At 45.6% G+C, this 24,858-nt stretch overlaps 2 protein-coding genes across 9 annotated transcripts in view; one reads left to right on the top strand and one right to left on the bottom strand.

The window, feature by feature from the left end:
* Positions 1 to 4,874: 4,874 nt before the first annotated feature.
* Positions 4,875 to 12,963, top strand: UBE2T (ubiquitin conjugating enzyme E2 T). Of its 2 annotated transcripts, none has more exons than XM_047705652.1 (7): positions 4,875 to 4,950; positions 8,344 to 8,516; positions 9,042 to 9,111; positions 10,670 to 10,775; positions 10,891 to 10,989; positions 11,123 to 11,206; positions 12,156 to 12,963. In XM_047705652.1, the coding sequence occupies exons 2-7, from the start codon at positions 8,408 to 8,410 to the stop codon at positions 12,279 to 12,281; spliced, it is 594 nt and encodes a 197-aa protein (XP_047561608.1). In that variant the 5' UTR covers positions 4,875 to 4,950; positions 8,344 to 8,407; the 3' UTR covers positions 12,282 to 12,963. The 2 variants fall into 2 exon arrangements, with proteins under 2 accessions (XP_047561608.1, XP_047561609.1); XM_047705653.1 differs by lacking the exon at positions 4,875 to 4,950 and adding an exon at positions 4,988 to 5,008.
* A 6,447-nt stretch (positions 12,964 to 19,410) lies between these two features.
* Positions 19,411 to 24,858, bottom strand: part of LGR6 (leucine rich repeat containing G protein-coupled receptor 6) — a 120,096-nt gene continuing 114,648 nt past the window's right edge. For all 7 annotated transcript variants that reach the window (XM_047705640.1, XM_047705642.1, XM_047705643.1 and 4 more), the window contains one exon: positions 19,411 to 23,732. In XM_047705640.1, coding sequence (XP_047561596.1) covers positions 22,477 to 23,732 — 1,256 coding nt within the window. In that variant the 3' untranslated portion in view covers positions 19,411 to 22,476. The remainder of the gene's footprint in view (positions 23,733 to 24,858) is intronic.

Here is a 24,858-nt window from a genome sequence, read left to right as displayed (position 1 = left end):
GGCTGCTCCCTACTCGGCCGCGGGAGCCAGAAGGGTCACCTTTGCCCTAAAGCTGGAACGGTGTCCCGGACCGGCGTCAGCCTCTTTGAGCCTTTCGGGAATTGTAGTTTATTCCTGTTGTGACTAATCTTGGCTCCCTAATTATCACATCAGTCCTTTGAAGTGGAAAAGAAGCAGTAATTATCCCTATTTTCTGTTGGGGGAAACTAGGCATAAAGTACTCTAAAAACTCAAATCTATGCCCTGGTTCTAAATCTAAATTTTATTTACATTATAGCGTGTAATACATTACCATATATTATTCACAGTAAATGTAAAGGTGCATGGGGAGGAGGAGCATGGATACATATATTGTCATAATATGTCATATATTATGCATTAATTCTTTCAATGAGTCACTTATATTTTGGGCCCTTAAAAGATCCAGAAAAGGATGCATCCAACCATGGTGGAAAGAACACGAAAGCTTTCAACTCAAATTGAATTCACATCCCTAAACAAGTTACTTGCTTTCCTTGATCCTGTTTCCTGATTTGTAAAATGGGAATAGTAATATCTCACAGAATAGTCCTGTGGATTAAATAATACATGCAAAGCTACCTAGTACTATATTTGGCACATTATCAGCTCATTAATATACTAGTTAATACTAATTTCCCTTCTTACTCCCTCCTCCTCCTCTACTCCTTTCATGGATCTTAAATTCTTAGGAGACAGAGTGGATACCTGGTCTTTTGGGAATATTCCCCCAAAGTTACAAAAAGACAACAATGGGCATACTAAACTCCTACGGCAGCAGGCAGGACATTTTCATATTTACAGTGAACTTTGTTATAAAACCCATACAATTGATTTAATACCTATACCCACTCCCACAGCCTTAGCCCTGGACAAAATATAATTAAATGTGCTGTCCATAGTGAAAGAGAGCATATACAATTATTAGGTTCTGTAAGTTTTCAAATAGTCTTCTCTGTGTTTAAAATTTTTCATTAAAAATTATTACAAGAGTGGGACGCCTGGGTGGCTCAGTGGTTAAGCCTCTGCCTTCAGCTCAGGTCATGATCTCAGGGTCCTGGGATCGAGTCCCACGTTGGGCTCTCTGCTCAGCGGAGAACCGGCTTCCTCCTCTCTCTCTCTCTCTCTCTCTCTCTCTCTCTCTCTCTGCCTACTTGTGATCTCTGTCAAATAAATAAATAAAATCTTCTTTAAAAAAAATTATTACAAGAGTGATTAGGACATTCTAAAGGGAAACTTTATTATATTCCATTGTGAACATTTGTGGGTGCCTCAACTTCCCCTGAGATGAACTGAGAATTAAATGAAAAATGACATGCACATGCAAAATATTATGTTTAAGAATACTGTGTCTGTCCAAAATATGTTTTAATTAGGTATTCTTAAATACTTTGTAACTATTAATTTTCTTACTATAGAGTCTTTATAAACAGTGAATAACAATGTGTAATAAAACAATCAAGATGTGGGGGTGCCTGGGTGGCTTAGTCTGTTAAGCGACTCCCTTCAATTCAGCTCAGGTCATGATTGGGCTCCCTGCTCAGTGGGGAGTCTGCTTCTCCCTTTCCCCCTTCTTTGTCCCTCCCCCTGCTCATGCACTCTCTCTCAAATAAATAAATAAAATCTTTTTAAAAAAATAAATACTTTGTTTATTTGACACAGTGAGTGAGTGAAAGAGCACAAGCAGTGGGAAAGGCAGAGGGAGAGTGAGAAGCAGGCTCCCTGCTTGATCCCAGGACGCTGGGATCACGACCTGTACTAAAGGCAGATACTGACTGAGCCACCCAGGCGCCCCAACATAATGTTTTGTAATAACAATTCTTAACAGGGGTAAAATTTTCTTTTTTTTTTTTTTTTAAAGATTTTATTTATTTATTTAACAGAGAGAGACACAAGTAGGCAGAGAGGCAGGCAGAGAGAGGAGGAAGCAGGCTTCCGGCTGAGCAGAGGACGCAGGACTGGATCCCAGGACCCTGAGATCATGACCTGAGCTGAAGGCAGAGGCTAAACCCACTGAGCCACCCAGGCGCCCCCAGGGGTAAAATTTTCAAGGATCAATAATGTTATATTTCTTTTGGTTATACTATTTTCACATTCAGAATCAGGGAAGAAGAACTATATGGCTCCAGTTGTATAAATATGCTAAAATTGGCCAAGTTCAAGTTAAATCCTTCTATTCTTAAGAGGTAAACTTAAATTTCAACAGGAAGAATTCAATCTCAATATTAGAAAGTTCCAGGAAATACTTCCTTACTATATTTAATTTATTTACTTATTTTTTCCCCCTGAGGTTGTTAGAGTATATAATACCCTCTTTGGAGCTTGTCCTAAATTCCTTGGATAATTTAAGTGCATCCCTACCTGGAAGGAGAGGAATGTATCTTCAGCTACATGATTACAAAAAGCAAGTAATAATTAGTATAAATAAAAGTATTTTAGCATAAATGAAAGTAATAATTATTATAATCTAATTTAACTGGCTCAACCAAAAAAAAAGTTATGCCACAAACCCCCCCCCCAAATTTATCTGTGTATAATGGATCAAAAAGGTTTTCAAAATTAAAATCACATTAGCTTTTTTTCCTGTAACATCTTCCTCCAGGACTTTCTAAGAGTAAACTTATATAACCAGCCCATTAAACAAACATAATAGTTTAGATTTACTATATATATAGTAAGTATATATAGTATATATTTATAGTAATATATATAGTAATAATAAAAATAATAAATAGTAAATACATATATAGCAAATATATAACAAACTATTATATATGCATATATATAATAGTTTAGATGCATATATATAATAGTTTAGATTTAGAAATACTCTATACTAAAGAAAATTTTTTATACAAAAGTGATAAATCCTGGCAAATAATCCTGTGTATAAATAAAATATAATTTTTGTGCTTTTAAATGTACTGAGCCAGCTATGATACATCTATATTCTTGTGTGAAGAAACTTTTGTTAAATAACTTCCCACACATACACTTAAGAAATAAATCATAATATTAAAATACTCCCTTTTTAAAAGCAATGACACCCTACACAGGTAAGGAAAAATTTCCAGCCTGGCCTCTAGTCTCACCAATTAACATACCTCCCTCTGGTGGACAAATGGAAACTGTACATTTAGCCTGTGGAGTTCTTTTTACCTTTTTCCTTTTATTCAATCCTTTGAGTTTAGTTGCCAAAATTATTGGCATTTGCTTGTTTTATGATACCATCTCTTCTCTCCACCAGACTCAACACAGTTCCTGCTTTTTCTAAGAGACATTTTAAAGACTAATTTCTCAGAGAACCACCTTGATCTCAGAGATCAAGGAAGTGATCGGTTTCAGTTCTGGAGACAGAACTGTAGTTACATTTGGGGTAGGAAGAAAATAAAGAAAACATTGAAAAGGGGAACCTGGGTGGCTCAGTCGTTAAGCATCTGCCTTCAGCTCAGGTCATGATTCCACGGTCCTGGGATCCAGCCCCCCATCCTGCATTGGGCTCCCTGTGGGCAGGAAGCCTGCTACTTCCTCTCCCACTCCCCTTTCTTGTGTCCCCTCTCTCCCTGTCTCTGTCTCTGTCTAGTAAGTAAATAAAATCTTAAAAAAAAAAGAAAAGACATTGAAGGAATTAAAACAAAGTATCAGTAGTAAAATAAGCATCCAATTCCAGATTTATGACAGAACACACTTGACTACAATGACTAAATATTAACAATAAATGCAAAACCCCAGCAGCTAACTGGAAATTAGACTGGACAGTCCCAGGATTCCTTATGCTTGTAATTCATAAGCTATTTTAGTTGATTCATTCTTACAACCAGTGTGAGGATCTCCAGGGTAGAATCACGGACAGTGATTGTATGCCAGTGAATGTATGGGTCTCTGGAGAAGAGGTAACATGCCTGCAATGGACTCGGGGAAGCACGAGCTACTTAACACCAGTTTGGACGAAACGCAGAAATCACGGAAGTGGCCAGAATTATATTGGTTTGCAAGTTTAGAAAGACTGGGCGTTAAGCCACACAATGAGCTGAAAGCAGTGAGAGGAGGGTTTGGCGCATGTTACGTGTTGCTGGTGTTTTTCCACCCCCAGTATCCCCAAAGGCTAGTCAAGTTCCAGCCGCGTCCTTAGATTCAGGTCAATCCGAGTCACCCATGAACGCTCACGGAGCCCAGAAACTTCGAAAGTCAAGGCTGGCTTAGCCATAAACAGGTACTTCCTTCGTCAGATAGCACCACACTTTTAGAGTTGGAAGAAGGCCTCGAAGCCATCTATTCTCAGCTTCCACCAAAGGCGGGGATCCCCCTTTGCACTCTCCCTCATCAACTTCCACTCGAGCCCTTGCAGTGATGAAAGAGTTCACTGCGGCCCAAGGTGACCGGTTCTGTTCTTCAGGGATCTCATTGCTAGAATGCTTTACTGGGCTACACTCTGCATCCCTTTAACTTTCATCCGCTAGCCTTAGATGCATCCTCTGACGCGGTAAAAGTTTCCTCGCGAAGACGTATCACGCAGTCGCTACTCCAGTCCAAATATCTCCGGTTCCCTTCACTGTTCCTCCTATGAGGCGATTTCCAGCTCCTTCCCCGCTCTGACAAAGACAGTTGACCTCGTCACCAAACTTGTCACCACACGGGCCACACCAAGTCCTGAAGCCAGCCGGAACCTCTGAGCGCCTCCACCCTGATAGACAGCTCCGCCTACGAGGCGAAGAGACTGCGTCCTACGCGCGCTCTAATTTGAAAGCGGCGTGAGCGGAAACCAGACTCAGAGCGCTGGCCAATAGGGAGCTGAGCTCCTCTCCCGGGCCTTGCCGCGGACCAATCGCAAGCCCTCGTGGCGGGAGGCGGAGCGACGCCAACAGACTGGGCATGCGCCGGAGTGGATAGCCGCTCGTCCGCGCCTGGAGGTTGTGAGGGGGAGGCGCACAGGTAAGAGGGCTGTTTTCTGGTTCCCCGACGGAGAGAAGGCATCCTGGCGGCGGTGCCTGTGAGTCTTAGGGACCAGCGTCCTGTTTCTGCCTAATGTGGGAGATTCTTGAAGCAGCTCCTGAGCGGAGGCTCTGGGGGAATCTCCGCAGCCCGGCGGCGGCCAGAGCTGCCCGAGCCACCCCTGCCCGGCAGGGAGGGGTGTGCCCCGGGGCAAGAGACGCCGCCGCGCCGCGCTCGCTGAGAGCCGCGCGCAAGCCGTTTTGCCTTCCTCACCATCTGGTCCCCAAGCCACGTTTCCTCCGCTAGTTATTCAAACTTACTAACAGGCTGCATAGTCGTGGCATTGCTGACTTAGAAATTAAAATACGGTGACTACACCCGTCCTCTAGGGATTTTTGCCGCACGAGAAGAAGCTGTCAGAGATGATTCCCGGTGCACGTTGGTGTGGAAGCACAGAGAGGGTGACAGTTGAAAGGAGTGAATGATTGGGATGCATTACTAGAGAAAGGCAAGAAGTGATCATTTCATGTGTAATATCTGTAGGTGTGAAGGAGAATGAGACTCTTAGTGGGCAGCAAAAAGAAGTCGGTGTTGGTGTGGCTCAGTGGGTTAAAGCCTCTGCCTTCGGCTCAGGTCATGATCCCAGTGTCCTGGGATCGAGCCCCGCATCGGGCTCTCTGCTCAGCAGGGAGCCTGCTTCCCTTTCTCTCTGCCTGCCTCTGTCTACTTGTGATCTTTGTCTGTCAAATAAATAAATAAAATCTTAAAAAGAAAAGGAAGTCGGTGTGGCTGAAGCCTAAGTTTGTGGGGAGTAGTTACAGGATATGAAGTTGGGGTTTGGTTGTAAAGAACCTGTGTGCCCAGAGAATACTCAGTAATTGATGGCTTTTGAGCCAAGGAGTGTCATATACCAATTTGTGTTAATATAGTGAGGCTGGGGTCTGCTTGCCCCCATTAGAGAAACTGTCTTGCTTAAAATTCCTCAACCCTGTTCTAATCCCTTTCCCCTGGGTTCTCATTTTATATAAAGGTACCCTCTGTTTCTTGTGGATTCTTGTCTTATTGTGGTCGCTTTCTCAGCATCTGCTTCCTGAGAAAAGTAGTAAGGGTCTGTATATAAAATGAGAGATTAATTATCCAATGGAATTAATTAATTCAATTATCCAATGAAATACTTGCCTCCAAAAGATGGTCTTATGAGGGTCTAAGGAAATTTGAAAATACTTTAAAGAATAATTTATATGAAAGACTTGTCCTGTAATTCTGTTTGACAATTTAATTCACCTGTTGTATTATTCTCATTTAAATATTTCTGGAAGAGTTTTTGAGTTGTGGAGGAGCAGCAAGCCTGGAGATTAGAAAAGGAAGGTCCAAAGGGCCATTTTGTCTGCAGCACAATTCAAGAGAATGTCTTTACCTAACCAATACACAAAGTTAGTCTCCTTTAAACATGCCGGTGGTGGAGGTAGATGGCCTCAATCTAAGTGCATGATTATCATAACAACCATCTAATAATGACAATCTGTGCCCACCAGGTAATCTTCTGGTTATAATTAGTTTTCCAAATAGAAATAGCTTAAGGAGGGAATGGGATTAAAATTAAAAATTGTATCATAGTTGTACAAATTAATAAATTGACCTTTTAACATTTAAGCCTTTGTGAGTAAGCCCTACCAAATCTAGATTTACTGCCAAGTCCGGTTTTCAGTTTACAAAACTGAGAACCAGATCCTGAGATGTATATATGTGTGGACTTATATGAGGTGATTCTAAAACTCACATGGAAGAGCAGAGGATCAAGAATAACCAAGATAGGGGCACCTGGGTGGCTCAGCGGGTGAAAGCCTCTGCCTCCGGCTCAGGTCATGATCCCAGGGTCCTGGGATCGAGCCCCGCATCGGACTCTCTGCTCAGCAGGGAGCCTGCTTCCCCCCTCTCTCTGCCTGCTTGTGATCTCTGTCTGTCAAATAAATAAATAAAATCTTAAAAAAAAAGAATAACCAAGACATTCCTGAAGAAAAAGAACAGGTGGAGGAACCCAACTTGCTCTATGTCAAGTCTTATTAATAAGCTACAGTAATTAAAACAGGTATTGGCTCAAAGATAATCCAGTTGATCAGTGGAACAAACTGAAAAATCCCAAAACAGATCCACACATATATGCAAATTTAGTTTATGACCATATCAGCAGGGAAATGGTGGACTTTCCAATAAAAAGGACTAGGACAATTGGTTCTTCATATGGAGGAAAAGATCCAAAATTGGACCTTTGCCTCACATTATACACAAAAATCAATTCCTATTGGATTAAAGACTTAAATGTGAAAGCAAAACTGTAAAACACTTAGAAGATTTAGACAAACATCTAAGTTTGGGGATAAGGAAAAATTTAATACATGAAAGGGTAAGTGTACAGGAAAATGTTTTAAAATTGATTATGTTAAAGTTAATAGTTGTGTGACTATCAAAAGACATGAATAAAGTGGAAAGACATGCCACAAACTGGGAGATAGTATATGTAACTCATAATATCAAAAGATCGGTATCCTTTGGCAGCTGAAGGGAGAACTAGAGTTAGAAGGGGTGTTGAGTGTGTCTAGGTGTGGGTGTTTGTTTTAGATGAGAGAGATTTTGAGCATATTTGAATGTTGATGGGAAAAAAGATTGGAAATACTGAAGAATTGGGAGGATGTGGCATCCAGAATACATGGAGAAAGCCTCACACATTTAAGCATTCGCTTACAAATATCTCAGAGAGAGACTATCTCCATCATCATCATTCCTTGCTCTCCTTACAAAGCATATATAGACTTCCTCCCACAGCTAATATTTGTCAAGCCTTTTCTATGCCAGGTATACTGAGGATGTAGTGGGGGGCAAAATTAGACCTAGGCTCTACCTCATAAGTTTATAATTTATCAGTGGAAACATGTTAATTGAAAACTTGTGTTTTTGTTGTTTGTAGAATGCTTCGCATTTTTAATCTTTATTTTTAAATTTTTAAAATTTATTTTATTTTTAAAGATTTTATTTATTTATTTGACAGACAGAGATCACAAGTAGGCAGAGAAGCAGGCATAGAGAGAGAGGGGGAAGCAGGCTCTCGGCTGAGCCGAGAGCCCGATGCAGGGCTTGATCCCAGGACCCTGAGATCATGACCTGAGCCAAAGGCAGAGGCTTTAATCCACTGAGCCACCCAGGGGCCCCTTTAATCTTTATTTTTTAAATGTGCTTGAATAGATAACAGGAAGGAAATGGAAGAAACTCAGATTCCTTTCTTAGAATAGAGATTAAAATGAAGAATTTGTTTTGCTTTTCACTAAACTGAAGCCATGTGCTAAAAACTCGAGTCACCTTTGCGGACTGTTTCATAGTTGCCCCTTTTCTCCCTAGTGAATCCCAGCCAGCTTCTAGTGTGGTGCAGTGAACCGTGTACAGTTCCTTCCACTTGGGAACCATGCAGAGAGCTTCACGTCTAAAGAGAGAACTGAACTTGTTAGCCACAGAGCCACCCCCAGGCATCACTTGCTGGCAAGATAAGGACAAAATGGATGATCTTCAAGCTCGTAGGTATCACGTCATGCCTATGACGACCCTATTGAAGATTGTGCTGAAATCTGAACATTTGTATATTCTAAAGTAGAGAACAGTGGCAAGGTCAAAGTACCTTACCAGCGTTCTAAACCTAATTTGTTTACATGTATAAGAGGTTTGCTTGACATTTCTTCTTTGGCCTTTTATTATACCTTTTGCTGATTCATAGCCAAGATCTGGGCATTAGCTCTGAAGCAGTGTTTAGACCAAACCTCACCATCTCAAATATCTGTGAGGTCAGACAGGAAACATAAATAATTAGAATACTGCAGTACAGACAAAACAAAACTGCGGCTTATGTTTGATCTGTGGTCAGTACTGTCCAACTTCTGTTTGATCTTCTGTCTGTCCTTTGTTTGACGCCATCAACATTTTGGGTACATTGGTGCATTGCATGAGAAGCTTGTTAAAGCCCTAAGAGAGAATTACTGTCCTAGACCCAGCTTTTGTGATTGTTCAAATCATCTGATTACCTCTTAATTTTATTTTCTTTAAAGAAATATTAGGTGCAGCTGACACACCTTATGAAAAAGGTGTTTTCAAGCTGGAAGTTACCATTCCCGAGAGGTTAGTGTGAATTAGATTTTTGTTGTTGTTGTTTTTTTGAGAGTAAGCACATGCAGAGTGGGCTAAGGGCAGAGGGAGAGAGAGAATATCTTAAGCAGGCTCCACACCCAATGTGAGGCTCAATCTCACGACCCTGACCTGAGATCATGACCTGAGCCAAAATCAAGAGTTGGACGCCTAACTGACTGAGCCACCCAGTGGTTGAATGCCCAGGGTGCCCAGGGTGAATTAGATTCTAAACTTATAGGGTAGAGTATGGTTATTGAAAGATAGGGTAATGTAGTAGAGTGTTAAGTGTAGAAGTTAAAGTTCGTAGGTTTTAATCCTAGTCTTATGATATAATATGACTTTGGGCAAGTTATTTTATCTCTGGAGTTCAAATTCCTTCTCTAAAAATGGGCTGGATCATATCTAAGGCCCCTCTTTTCTTCATTGTGCTAAAATATACATAACATAAAATTGATTAAGCCATTTTAACTGTTTGGTTTGTGGCATTAAGTATATTCACATTATTAATCACCTATTACCATCATCCACCTCCAAAACCTTTTCATTTTCCCAGACTGACACTCCATACCCATTCAACAGTAACTTGCCAGCTCCTCCTCCCCCCGGCACCTGGCAACCACCATTCTACTTTCTGTCTTTACGTTAAGGCCTCTCTTAATTCAGGTCTCCTTTAAGGTTCTCATCGGGTGAGGTGTAGTTGTAGTTTTGTGCGGAATGGGGAAGAGAAGAAATGAATGTCTAACTATTGACATGTAGATGTCTTTTCACTAGATCAGATCCTGGCTAAACTTGTTAATGTCCTGAGAGAAGTAGCTTGATAATCATGTGATATATCAGTTCTAAAAATCGGCTGGGAATTTTCCAAGGTTTGTGTCTCACTAAAAAGGCATAAAAACCAAATGCAATGGGGACACCTGGATGGCTCAGTTAAGTGTCTGACTCTTGATTTTGGCTCAGGTCATGATCCCAGGGTTGTGGTATTGAGCCCTGTGTTTGGGCTCTGTGCTCAGTGGGGAGTCTGCTTGAGATTCTCCCTCTCCCTCTACTCCTTCCCCCTGCCCCACACGCTCGCTCTCATGTGTGTGCTCTTTCAAATGAACGAATCTTTAAAAAAAAAAAAAAAAACAAACGCAATGTATGAATTTTTTTTTTATTCTGTTTTTTAAAACTTCACTGTAAAAAAACGGGGGGGTGGCAATTGAGGAAATCAGAATAGTAGATGATATTGGGGAATATATTTTTAATTTTTTTATAGATATATTGATAGTATTGCAGTTATGTAGGAGAACAGCCTTATTCTTGGGAGATATGTGCTGAAGCATTCACAGGATAAAGTGGCTTGATGTAGGTGGTGGGTACAGGAATGTTTGTAATGCTATTATTTCAACTTTTCTATTGTTTGTAAGTTTTCATAATAAAATTTTGAGGAGAAAAAAGGTTTGCCTCTCAAAGGCAACCCTGATGAGTCACCAGGAAGCTCTTTATAATATATGTTTATAAAGAAACAAGTACTTTAATAAAAATTCTCTATTGTCCTGTGCTTTCAAAGGTACCCCTTTGAACCTCCTCAGATCCGATTTCTGACTCCGATCTATCATCCAAACATTGATTCTGCTGGAAGGATTTGTTTAGATGTCCTCAAATTGCCACCAAAAGTGAGTGGTGGGTAAACGGTGGACACAACATTCTGTGGTTCTCATCTATAAAACTTGAATTAGAGTATCACACTCTTAGGAATACAAAAGCAGCTGCCTGTCTGTCTGTGTATAGGGTGCCTGGAGACCATCCCTCAACATTGCAACTGTACTGACTTCTATTCAGCTGCTCATGTCTGAACCCAACCCTGATGACCCACTCATGGCCGACATAGTAAGTATCCTTTTTGCCTCTGCAGCACACGTCCTACTTTCTTCATACCTCTGACTTTTCATTTATGGCAGCTGCAGCTTAATCACTACAGATCATTTTTCTCTCCATTGACTTGTCTTTGATTTTGTCTCAGTCCTCTGAATTTAAATACAATAAGCCAGTCTTCCTCAAGAATGCCAGGCAGTGGACAGAGAAGCATGCAAAACAGAAACAGAAGGTATGATGATTGTACAGTTCTGATTCTGCTTCTGTTGTTAACCCGTTAAAAGTGTATTTATCTGTAAATGCATAAGTGGTTATTACTTTGCCAAATTTGTACCGTATTCTAGAGTAGCTAATTGATCTTTTCTCCTATTACAACTTTCTTTTTGTTGTTGTTGTTTAAAGATTTTATTTATTTGACAGATAGAGATCACAAGTAGGCAGAGAGGCAGGCAGAGAGGGAGAGAGGAGGAAGCAGGCTCGCCACTGAGCAGAGAGCAGAAAGCCCAATGTGGGGCTCGATCCCAGGACTCTGAGATCATGATCTGAGCCGAAGGCAAAGGCTTTAACCCACTGAGCCACCCAGGCGCCCCCCCATTACAACTTTCTAAATAGGTATTCAACAAAATAGCCTAGTAGCTCAACCAACAGTATATTTTTCCTAACATCTTTGACAACACTAGAGGGCAGGCAGCATCTGCTTAATTTTTTTTATATTCTTGGAGGTAGCAAGGATAAATAGAGATGACCGATTCTTTTTTTGAAGTTTTCTAATACAAGAAAGGACTATTGCAGGAATCAGGAAGGAGTGAGAGAGAAATAGGAAAGAGGGGAAAATTAACATTTCTTACAGGACCATTGATAGAAGGGAGAAGGAAAATTTCCCCAGTTTAAGTTGATAGAACTTCCTCATTTAACAATATAAATTGTAGGAACACAAAGATTTGCATATTCTGGTTCTTGCTGAGTTAGAACATCCTTCAGATTCTGTTAAGTAACAGTTACTTGTGAAAAGAAATAAAAACTTAAAACATACAAAAGACTGAGAAAGATGCATTTGAAGGAAATAATCATATACAAGAAGCCACAAAGAAGTACTTGGTAATAATATTACAGCACTTCATTGTTCTCCATCCTGGTTCCTGGTGTGAACCTCACATTTTACCTTATTTGCTCCTTCTCAGGCTGATGAGGGAGAGATGCCTGATGATCTTCCAGAGGCTGGTGACTCAGAAGTATGCAATACAACGCAGAAAAGAAAAGGCAGGCAGCTGGGAGGCATAGAAAAGAAATTTTGCTCTGACCTTTAGGGGTTTGTCCTGGTCCTAGTTAATATATTCTTTGTTAAGATGGTCTAATCTGCCTACCTCTCTCTTGGATGTTTTTCTTTGTATTTGATGACGTTATCATCTTTCCTGTCCTATAAAACAGACCTTGTGTATTTATGGATTCTGCTCTACAGTGATTCTCTGAGACTAGTTTGTTTTATTTAGCTTGTACATACATAGTTTGAAACCTTTTAAACCTGAAAAATAAATAACCACTTAATGTTGAGTGTGTGTTTATCCTGAATGTGTGTCTGGGAGCAAACTGTCCAGAAAGCTATATAATAAGAATGTTAAAATATTTGGAATTGTTGTCTTTTATTTTGCCAACTTACCAACATCACTAGGGACGCCGAATGTTTGACGTAGATGTAAAATCGCTGTTGGAAACAATTCAGTTACCACCAGGCTTTCAAGGATTCTAGGTTTTCAGAAGTCTTAACAGAATGTGGGAATAAGGTAATGGACCCTTTTGTTAATTTTTTTGCGGTTTTTCACTTTTTGTGATTTACACAGCTGGTCAGAATTACCATGGTAATAAATATTTATTGAATACCTGCTGTGTACCAAATATTGTGCACGTGTTTTAGAATATAACAGTGGAAAAAAATCAGACATGAGATTAACCAAGTAATCATACAAATTTAAATAAATATTTTTGTGATCACTTTCTGTCCCTAGCTTCATTTTATGGCAGGTACTACTCTGAACAGATAGATGCCAAACTTGAATCCCTTACTCATGATTTTATAATCTACTTAGACTTTAGTATTCTATTGAGATGCAGAGAAAATGGACTTGAGCAGAAATCAGCTGAAGCGGAAAGAGGCTGCCCATGCTGAGTGAAGGGCTTTCTGAAGAATGTAGGTATTAGGAGTCCTAGTAGAAAATAAAGACCGTAATGTCCCTGTCCACATCCCAGTGCAGCAGTTCTATCCCGGAGCAGTGATTTTATACCTTGGCTAGGCACTGTGCACGTAAAACGGCGCTTCTCGGAAGAGGCATTACTGTGTGTCCTCACCCAGCACAGCCTGCCACATGACGTGTGGTGCTGGACTCAAGGCAAACAAGACAGGAAGTGTGAATTTTTTAATCCGTTAATGACAAATGATGGCATAAACTGAAAATATGAATTTCTTTTGTATCCCCCACTTCATCAATTTCCCACTTCTCTAGAATTCTTAAACCTACTTCTCAAAATTAATTCTTCTTAAAGCCCAGAAATTATTTTATTCCAGGTTTTTCTCTATATTCATGCATATTTAAGCCAGATCTGGGGTTCCTAGGTAACATTAGTATATCAGTTTGGCCACTTGCAGCTGTGAGTGAAATCCGACTCAGACTGGTGACGATGCAACACGAGAAGTTCTAACAGAATAAATGGAAAGTCCAGGAGTAAGGTGAGCGTCTGGACTGATGTGTTCAGAGGCTCAACAATACCAAGATTTCAGTCTCTTTCCACCTGGCATCCAGAGTAAAAACTTTGTCTTCGCTTCCTGCTCCTTAAACATAGTCCCCTTTCAGAGCGACTCCTAGCCACACTCAGGGCCAGGTACTTTGTAATTCACACCCAGCAGGCCGTGGAGCAAGAAAGTTCCTCTGATGGGACCACCCTGAAACCAGTCGCTTTGGTCAGGGAAATGCCATGTGCTGACTGAGCAGGGTGAAACCAGATGTGAAATGTAAGCTGGACTTAGGGAAGAGTTGTAGGAAAGGAGCCCCTCCTATGGGACAAACCCCCTCCACAACTGATCACTAGGTCTGGTCAGTTCTACCAGTCACTTGTCCCTCCCTCTTCTAACACTAATTTAAGCCATTCTCATCTCACGTTTACTGAAGTCACCTGACCATGTCTCCTTGCCTCCAGCCTTGACCCTCAACAGTCCATGCTTCTCAGATCAGCAAGAATAATCTTTAAATGATGTCAAAGCCAGATTTTACTTCCCTGCTTGAAACACTCCAAGTGGCTTCCTTTTGCCACTTGGGGAGCAGGGTGGAAAATCCAGTCTCCTTCCCTGGGCCAGAAGATCCTGATCTAGCATCTGCTTGCTTTATCTGTCCATCCTTGTGGCATACCCTCTATCCCTATACACTACACTCCAGCAATATGAGCCACTTCCAATCTCTTGAACAGACCTAGCTCATTCCTTCTTCAGGGATTTCTACATCGTCCATGATAGTCTCAGCTAAATATAGCTGCCCCAGAAAGTCTTTGTCTGTCCCATCTAAAGGAGCACCTTAAGTCCCAGGCACTCTAGCATATAGCCCATTACCCTCATTGACTTAATTCATGGCATTTGTACCTATCACAAAATGTGTCCATTGTGTGTACACTGTCTGGTTCCAAGTGCTGGGGATATAGTGGCAACAAGAAACTTCTCTCTCTAATGCAAGAAAAACAATGCCAAAAATGATTAGAAGTCATCTATCCAACTCTCTGACATAGCGAGTACAGAAGACCTGGGCTAGAGAACAGAAATAAAAGAAAATGAGAGTGAGAAAAGTCCAGGTCCTTACCCCACCCAAGGAACGATGCAAAAGTATTAAAAGCATGGTTACTGGGGTCAAGGTGACCCCAGCCCAGTCCCGGCTGCACTGCTTACCAACTGTGTGCCCTCAGTATGCTATTCAATCCTTCTGTGCTTTGGGGTTCTCCCACAGAACAGGGAGATAATGATAGTAGCTAACTCTTGAGGTTGTTTTACAGATTGACTAAGATAATGCACATAAAGGGTCCAGTACAGGGCCTGGCACAGTACTGACGTTTACCGAGTGCTTAGCTGGAGACTGGATGGAGACAAGATAGTGGTCCAACCTCAACTGGGCCCCAAAGAGATGTTGTGCCCCTTGCCTACTTGCCAGTCTGCTCTGCTCCTAGGACAAGCAAGCTGAGCGAAGTTTCCCAGCTCCAAACCCCTAATTAAAGAGGAGAGATGACCTCCGTGACTGATCATATAAACATTGTAGATTCCAAGCTCCCCTCTCCTGCTGCCCCCACTCCCTCTCCCCATTTCTCCCCAAAAGCTATCTAAATAAGAACAGATTTTACCACCCACCTTGTGGGCAGTCTCTAAGCTAAGGCTGGGGACTAGCTATTTATCCTTCAGCTGCTGTGGGAATTCAACACACACAAATAAAGCTCCTTTTCCAGCTAAGTGTGTATTTTTCCAACAGCGTGTGGCCCCCCTGCCCAGGTTGTCTTGTTTAGGTTGGGGCGGCCTGAGGGAGGGAAGAACGGGACGGGGGATGGGTAGGGTGCTGTGGTTTCAGAACACGATCTCCAGGATGGCAGGCTGCAGGGCAGCTTGGAGTCCCACACAAGGCTGCCAGTGAAGCCTGGGAGAGGCTGGGCTGAGCCTGGGGTGATGGACGCAGATGTGCTATGCCCAGAAAGAGCACGTTCCATTTTCTCCTTGGCAGGTTGCCCTGGCTCCTACCATGACTCCCAGCGAGCACCCATCCTTTTCTCCAACTCTCCGTTCCCATCAAGGATGATAGCTTCTCCAGTGTCTCTCCCACCTCCCCCCACTTCCCACCCCCACTCCAGTATTTATCCCTTTGTGAGTTTCCTCTGCTTGCCTTTCCCCATGATCCCACAGGGTGGTTAAGGTGAGTTTTTATTTATTTACTAGGTTCTCTCCAGATCTGGGAGTTATGTCTGGGAACTGCCTAACAGGGTCAGGTGGTGATGGGGTTCCTTTTGGGGGAATGTCTAGGTTTCCCTCCTCTGTTGGCCCATGACCTCCAAGGTGTCTCCTAGTGCTGATACCTGGCAATTCTGTGATTCTCAAACTACCTGTGGGATCCAAGGCCAGAGCCTGTGGGGCCAGGCTCAGCGATGAAATAAATGAGTTTGGTCTCAGCTACCTTCTCATCTGCCCTTTTCATTCTCCCCACTCCTCCAGCACTCTCTGGCCCTGTATTACCCCCTGGGGCCTCCCCCCAGCCTCCCACTATCCCCACCTGACAGTCTAGCCTGACAATCCTCCTTGCTTCCTTATTCCCATTCTGTAACTGCCCTCTCCAGCCTAAGAGTTGGTAAGAGCTCAATGAGTTTACTCCTGGGCCATGGAGAGGCGGTGATCAGAGAGGGGTGTGTCCAAGAAACCTATTTACAAGTGACAGACCTTGTTTCACAAACTGAGAAGTCCCAATGTACCGTCAGGCAAGTCTTTACAAGGACTTGAGATGGGAGCCCATCCTTGGACCAGTCGCTGTGGCCAGGCATAGAATACACTGAAAAGACTGCCTCACATCCCACCTCTGGAACCTAGAGAGGAGTCAACCCCACCGAACCAGAGGCATTAAGGAGCAGTGGGGACAACTGCCTTTAGAAAAGCCAAGCTAGTGCTCGTGGAAGAAGGGAAGCGGTGACTGGGCAGGCTGAAGCCCCAGGCAGAGGACCTAAGCTGGAGGAATGAGGAACAATGATGGTGGCATTTCAACCGCTGTGCTAGCCAAGGGAGGAGCTGTCACAGAGAAGGGGGTCAGGGAACTTGATGGCCCTTCAAATCTCACCACAGAAATAGCTGCGCACTCTGCTTCCTTAGAAAGAGAAAGGACATGCCCGAAGGGCCTGACACGGAGCTACTGAATGGAGTGCCAGTTCTCAGGAACATAAATGTAGTTCACACAAGAAGCTGTCTGTTGTTCTGTGTTATTGGCATCTTCTGGCCAGATGTCCCCATTAGGCTGGGAAATAGAATTTTTAGGGACTACTTACATATGTTAATTTTTAAATTTTTTTTCCCAGCAGAAATTAATTGAGCATCTTTTTGTTCAAGGCCCTGTGGAAAGGACGGAGGACACAACAGCGGTTAGACACCAACACAGCCCCTGCACTTGTGGAATCTTCCTGTGACGCCAGTTGTCCATTCTGGGAGAAGGAGCCCACAGCCATGCTCCAGGGGCGGCTCTAAGGCCGCACATTTTGTCCCACGGGATCCCACATAAACATGTGCTACAATTTAGTGGCCTGGGACAGGCACCTGGACTGAGTGGTCAGTGCATTGGTTGACACTGACCTGTGATTTGACCTAGTGTAGGAAAGGAAGCTGGGCTAGTCAGATTCTCCCTCAGTCTCTAGGAAATACCAAAAGAAAGCAAGGCAATTAGCCAGGAATGGAAGCCGAAAGAAAGGATGCCTAGAGGAGCGCTTAAGGAAGAACAGGTTATCGTGAGGCCCACGTAAGCAAAAGTTATGAACAAACGTAGACTATGAGTTAAAAGAAAAAACGAGTTAAAGGAAAGATGCTATTAACTAAAACTCTTGTTTAAAAAAAACAAAACCCTTTGCTTTTGTGACTCACTCCCATCAGGGGCATGATGCCGGGCCGGATCCAAGCCTCACCCGGGCTCATCTCGGCCCCTCTGAGGCACTGGCCCCATCGAGCCTGCCCCCCCTCCTGCCAGACCCATGGCCCAGAACACCCTACATCCAGGAGGCTGGCCGGGCGGCCGGGAGCACAGCAGGCCTGAGAGGTGCCTCTTAGAGGGAGCAGAGGCCGGGTTCACGCGGCACCGCCGCCCCCCCCCCCAGCTGGAGCAGTGAGGACACGTGCCTCCCGGAGTCCCACACCCCGGGGACACAGTGCGCCCGCCCAGAGTGCACTACCGCCCACACACGCGTGCGGCTCCACGGCTTCAGGAACAAGATCTAGAACCCTCTTTTGACCCAGCAATTCCACGTCTGGGACTGTGTCTTACAGATATGCCTACACGTGTGCTAAATGACATTTGTCCGGTGTTACTTGATGCCGTGTTTGTAGAAGCAAAAGATTAAGCAACCACATTTCCATAAGAAGGAAATAAAATTCAGGATACATCTATATAAAGTAAGATACTGTTTAAAAAAAATGGGAAAGCATTTTGGTAAGGCAAGATCTTTGAGCTCTCTTAATACATGAAAAATTCTGCAGAAGCGGAATTGTGGTATTGCTACCTTGGGCAGAAAGGAGAAGTAAGAATATATATGCATTTTGTTTGTTATGCGTGAAGTAAGTCTGGAAGGATATAGAAGAAACAACAGGGGCGACCAGCGAGGGAATTGCAAATGGCAAATGGGGACAGTTAAACAGATGGGTTTTATTCGAACCATGCACGGGTACTACTTACTCCAGGTAAAAAGGGGGTGAGGAGGAGCAGTGGACTGTGGTGAGAGGCGGACAGATACCTGGGCAGGCCTAGAGAGGGCAGCTTTGCTTGGTGCTGGTGGGCTCCCAGACCACAGACTCCCACCGGCTGGATCTCAGAATGGCCTCTCATCCAGAATGGCCCATTGCCGCCATGCTGGTCTTCGATTTCCTGAGATTCTGCCTCCCTTCCTGCTCCCCACAGACCCTGTTAGGGAACATGTACTTACTTACTTAGCCCCTGTGTCTCCGTCTCTGTCCAGTCCAGCGGGAGCAGCAGAATGGCCTTCCCGGTAGTTGGGCCACAAGGATGGATGGGGTTTGGGATTCTAACTTCAGTAAGGGTGGAAGAAGGGTGCTCCTGAAGGCACCGTCTGGCCTCTTGGAAGTCGGGCGCTAGGTCAGTAAGGCCCTGTCGGGCTCACATCCTTCCCACGAATGTGGGATTTTACTCAACCCACTCTCTTTCCCTTACCTCTAGAAGAGGCCTACCTGCTTGTCTCGGGAACATCATCCCACCCTGGGTCAAGGCTTCAGGGAGAAGATTTTCAAGGCAGAGACTGGGTGAAGAAGGTCGCCCAAGTAGAGGGAAGGAAGCTGATAGGTTCTTTGGGATTCACAGAATCGGGAAACCCCAGGAATAGGCTTTGGGTCTGAGAGGATGCTCGGGGCTGGGTAACAGCAAGTCTACCATGTTGCCTGCTTTCTCTAGACTGTTTTCCACCTAACCCAGGTCCAGCCCCCAAAGGCCACTTAAACACGGGTGAGCCAAATTGATTCTGATCCCTCTGAACTTCCAACCTGAGCCTCCTTGGCTGTGCCCCCGATGCCCCAGAACTCAGGGGACGGGGTGAGGAAGAGCCTTGACTCTCTGGTCACTCCTCTCTCAAGGCAGCCCCACGTCTGGCGGAGCCCCCCACAGAGCTATCGGCGGCAGCAGAAAAGCGTCGAGGGACACACGCGATACCTCACTGGTGCTTTATTGTACAGAAGAATCCAAATATTTACATCTCGACAATTCTTACACTTCACACAGCTGGAGAGGGCACGGGGTGGGGACCCAGAAGTGATGTGAGGGATACAGGGTGGGTGGGAGGACTTGCTACACCAGAGCAGAGGTAGTTAGAGGAGATGGTGCCAGACAGGATCAAGGATTCTAGCTACTTCCCGTCATCCTCACTCATTCAGGCCCTACTAATTGTTGGAAACTCTTCTTTCCCCTCCCTCAATCCTCAAACCTTTTATTCTTCTTGGAAGAGGAAAATTCGGAAGGAGGTTGAGGAACCAGAGGTAGGGAGAGGAAGGCTAAGAGAAAGCGTAACCAGAGGCTCTGTTAATCCACAGTCTTCAAATCTCAGCACTGAATTAAGGAGTTTTCCTCTTGATATGTGCAGAGGTGCTTTAAAAACCTTGGTCGAATATAGAAAGTTCTCCGCAAGTTGGTCTGAGAAGAAGAGACTGTGGTAGGCACTGTTTGCCAAGGCACAATGCAAGGAGGCCAGGGGAGGACATCCCAAGTCAGCAGCTCCCAACATTTCTACCACCACGGCCCTTTGGATGGATTCATCCCCATGGACACCATTTTGGAAGATTTCACATGCACTGAGTTATTTGGTTTTTGATTTTGGGTTTCATCAAAGACATATAAAACCTTATAGTCTTCTAGTGATTATAATGGAGATAACCAAAAGAGTAAAATACTGACTTGCTAGAAAGTCTGTCAGAAACAAAGAAACTACTTCGCCGCCTTATTTTGGGTAAATGTACAGCATCGACTAGGCTTTCTGAATAAGGAAGATAGTTCATGGTAAATGCCTCCACTCCCTTCCCCTACACCTTTCCTCTGCCCAGAAGGGCCAGACTTGGCACATGCCCAGATCTTTGGGAGTAAATGATAAGAGGACAGTGGCGCTACCCGAGAGCTTGCAGCCAAAAAACACTGACGCCCTTTTCACAGAAGAGGCCACCTGTAGGGGACTGTTCCCATGACTCCTAAACCTCCAACACGTGGCCACTTCACTCCACATTCCACTCAACACTGGCTCCCTGGCCCCAAGGGGAAAAGTGATCACATGGGGTGGGGGTAGCTGTGAGGAAGGGCCTGAAGGACTTCCTAAAAGTCCAGGCTCCCCCAAATCTCACCTACTTTGACATCCCTGGGGCACCTCTGAGAAACGTTCCACATAACAGTCACCAACTCCCAGTACCCAAAGGAGAGCAAATTCCTCCCATAAAAGGCTCTTCGTCAGCCCTAGAAAACAGGAGCCAAGGGTTCTTAACCAATTGCTGAATGAATTCCCCATCATCCAGTGAGTGCCTACTCTGAGGTTCACCCTATGCTAGGAGCCACAGGGTGGATGGGTGATCACAAGGTCAGCACATTTAGCTCCAGAGCCTGTAAGAGTCCAGGCAACTTGCTGGTCAAATGAGGTTTAGAAATACGCCAAGTTCCACTCACGGTCTCTGCCTCATCCCTTCATCCCCAGCCTAGTCAGCCTTGGGGACATGCATCAGCATTTCCACTGGGCACCAGGGGCAGTGGGGAGATAGACGAGAAGATAAACTGCAGGCTAGGAAGGACCTTCTCAGAGTTGTCTTAATAGTAGAACCTCTTTTCTGAGCCTTGGGTTCCCTTTTTGTGTCTCCAAGAATGTCCTAGCTCTTACCTCCTCATCCTGAGATCGAATGCGTGTGTGTTTGGGGTGGGGAGTGCTAGAATGCTCAGAAGCACCTGGTAAACCATAAGGTAGGAAGGTTATGATGGGAGGGGCAGAAGCATCATGCTTCTTTGGGGCATCCAGGGACCCCAGATTCCTATAATGCTTCCTACAAAACAACACATACAATGCAAACATCCCTCTAGTTTGCTGGCCAGGGGCTCCCTGTCCCACAGAGAAGGCAGGACCTGGGATGCAAAGAAACTAGGCTTGTGGCCGGAGTTGGCAAGAGGCTTATGGTGGAGAACCACAGGAAGGCAAGTCAGAGCCAGAAGGAAGCCAAGCAATCATTGACTTCCCTGTGTGTACCCTGCCAGGATCCGGGGACGCACTCTCTTACTAAGGGCAGAAGTTGCACTGGTGGTTAGGCTTTGGGAAGACGGGGGACCCCGTGCGGGATCTCTTTATCCCTGCCCCAGTGAGCGGGGCCAAAGGCAGCCTCTCCCCCATCCTTCCCAGAGCAAAGCAAGAAGGATGGGAAAGTAGTGTGGAGAGTCTTCTCCGGTTGGTGGAATCATCTTTGCCCCAGGTGAAACTCCTACAATAGGGGTTTTCTAGGATCGGTGGCACTTGTGAGGTCACTGGGGAACACTAGGTGGTGTAGACATGAGGGGCCCCAGGAGAGAGCAGTGTTACATTCTGTGAGATGTTAACGGATAGTCCATGAAAACCAACCAAACAAAAACCTGTTGTCAAATATTTTGGGGAAGTGGGTTAAACAAAGTTCAACAGACTTTACCGCTGTGGGAATTCTGGCAGCCGTTACCGTGCTAATATGCACTGTGACTCTCTGAGAAAGGGACACAATGTGTCGTATCTTCTAAAACTGATTTGAACAGAGTCTTTTTGCATGTCCTATCTTGAGATTAACAGGACACAGAATACATTTCGTGTCCAATCCGCAAGTCAAAGGGCAGATGCCCGGATGCCTTTGGCTGCCCCCTTATTGGTCTTTCCCTGTGAGGCCCCCCTGCCCATTGTACCCTGATCCTTGACCTGCTCGATTCCCCATCGCAGTCACTCCTTTGTGCTTCCCTCATCCCTCATTCTCCTCAGCCAGACAGGTGTCCAGATCTCTGGTCCACAGCTTCAGATGTGAGAGGAAAGAGGCCCAGAGGAAGGCCAAGGGGAGGACCCCAGGCCAAGAAGCACATGTTGGTGATGGCCATGGGAGAGAGGAGACCAGTGGAGCCCAGGGCCCCGGGACTGGGCCGTCCTGCTGTGGATCACACTGTGGAGTTTTGGTTGGATTTATTTTACAAGCAGCCATCATTCATGGAGTGGGAGGAGAGGGGAGGGAAGACATGGGAAGAAAAGAGTGAGAAGGGCCATTTATAAGTGTGAGGCAAAGACAGAGCCAGAGGGCTGGAAGGCCCTGCCCACTGACAGGCTCCCACCAGCTGACATGGCTCCCTCTGCCCTGAGCAGCAGTTCTCCATCCATGGAGGGTGGTGGGTTCCCAAAGTGAGTTCCCTCTGGCTCTACAAAATGGCTGCCCTCCAACCTGGGGCCCCCCGGCTGCTGACAGGAGATGAGGGTCACTGAGGGGAAGCCATAGGTCTCCAGCCCGGGAGGCCGCCCTGCCTCAGAAGCTTCCAGAATGAGATCCACATCAGAGAAGGCCACCAGGGCCTGGGTAGAATCGCAGGAGCTCTTCTCCAGCTCGCTGGCAGCAGCATAGGCTAGGGGACCTGGGGTCCCTGGGCAGGGCCAGAGGCGCCGCAAGTCATCCCGGAAGTGGGGGTTGAAGAGCAGGTAGAGCAGCGGGTTGAGGCAGGCAGGCAGGGGTAGTACCACCAGTAGGACAGACTTGACGGCCTCTGGGGTGACAGGGAAGAGCCCCAGCATGGAGGCGAAGCTGAGGAAGGCCACAGGGCAGTAGAGGAGCCCGTCGGCAAAGATGAGCCAGGCCACGTGCCGCACCATGGCGCAGTCCCACACGGCCTCGAAGCCGCCCCGAGGCAGGTGGCAGTAGAGTCTGATGTAGGCAGCGGCCACGGCCAGGAAGCACAAGGAGTTCATCATCACCAGGGCCACGGCAAAGCCCAGCGCAGCCGGCCGGCCCTCGGGCGCGGCGTAGGGCAGGCAGAGCGGGGACGCCCCGTACTCTCCCACCGAGGCGAGGGGCAGGGCCGCGGCCAGCCCGGCCAGCAGCAGGCAGCCCAGGGCCCCCGCTCGGACGGTGCTCAGGGAGGGGGCCTTCCCGTAGGCCCGGACGCAGGAGACGGAGACGCTACACTGCACGGCGGCCAGAGTGAGGAGCAGCACGGAAGCCTCGGACCCCAGGACGGCCAGGAAGCCTGTGGCCTGGCAGCCCAGCCCCATCTCCCAGCGGGCTCCATACTGTGCGAACTGGCCAAAGGTCAGGGCGTCCACGGATGCTAAGAGGCCACAGGATATGCCGGTTAGGGCATTAGCACCCGCGATGGCACCGATGATGAACTTGACTGGGGGCAGAGGGCCAGGCCCGCCTGTGAAGACACTCAGCAGCACCAGCCCGTTACAGAGCACAGAGAGCAGCACGATGGCCCACACAGCCAGCCGGATGCCCCAGCTCTCGAAGAGGTGCTCGCAGGGCTTGAAGGGGCCTGCGGGAGAGGGGATGAGACATTACCCCTAGGTCCAAGGCTGCTGGGCCTACGTGCTGGGGATGAGGCTGGGGAGGCTGACACAGCCTCTGTCCCCAGAGAACTCCTGGGCTGACAGGAGCTGACTTGGTCTCTGAGGACTGTCAGGTGGGGTGGGGGATAGGGGGCAGTGGGCACATATACGCAGCTCTTCTTCCAAGGAGCTGCAAATGCAGGGAACACTCACCCAATACATGCAGAAATAGAAACACGTAATAAACAAATTTGTACACAAAGTACACAGCGCAAACCCAGGCATTGAGGAAACGTTCAGCAAAGCAGACTTTCCAAAGCATTTCGGAGCAAGGAAGGGGTGAGACAGCATACAGGAGTGTGCCATAAAACGGGGGCATCTGAACTGGGATATGGCTGAGCTGGAGACACAGAGGTGTTGGGGGCTGCCCGGAGAGTGACCAGTCCGCATCCCAAGGCTCTGCTTCTCCCAGTCAGTGCCCAGGGATCCGATAAAGACCCCACCGTGGATGAGGTGTTGTACCTGGCTGGCTCTCCCTTGCTCTGTGGCGGGGAGAGAGATCACAGTTGGTACTCACAGAGTCCATCGGTATTCAGAAAGAAAAGCATAATAAGTAAATGAAAACACAGATGATTCTGGGTTTTTCCAACCTGGTTTTGTGCAAATGGTTGTGATGGTGGTGTTTTCCATCTCTCCCCTCAGGTTCTGTCCTTAAATCACCCTGTAACTTTGGACATGTTATGTCTTCATTTCTTTTGGCTTCAGACTCCTCTTCTGCAATGTATTTCTAGTAGCTTGGGAATTTGAGAGGCTTTTGTGGGAACTATTTTTTAAACATATTTTTTTCCCGACTACCATATAATAGATGGTCATTGCAGAAAGTTTGGAAAATAAAACATGGAAAAATTAAAACTGCTTATCATTCCACCTCTCCAAAAGAACTCATCGTTTTGGTATGTCTCCTCCCATTTTTTAAAAGATACATACAAACATATATGTTTTTATGAGACTGACGCGCTACCTACTGCGCTAACGAGGCACCTAAAACATATATGTTTTTAAACTAAACTGGGATTTTCCACATATAGGCTTTAATTCCCTTTCTTAAGTTAA

Source organism: Lutra lutra, chromosome 15, assembly GCF_902655055.1.
Source record: "Lutra lutra chromosome 15, mLutLut1.2, whole genome shotgun sequence".
In the NCBI taxonomy this organism is placed as follows: Eukaryota; Metazoa; Chordata; class Mammalia; order Carnivora; family Mustelidae; genus Lutra; species Lutra lutra.
Note: the sequence above shows the minus strand (reverse complement) of the source record. Positions and strands in the feature narration are given on the sequence as shown.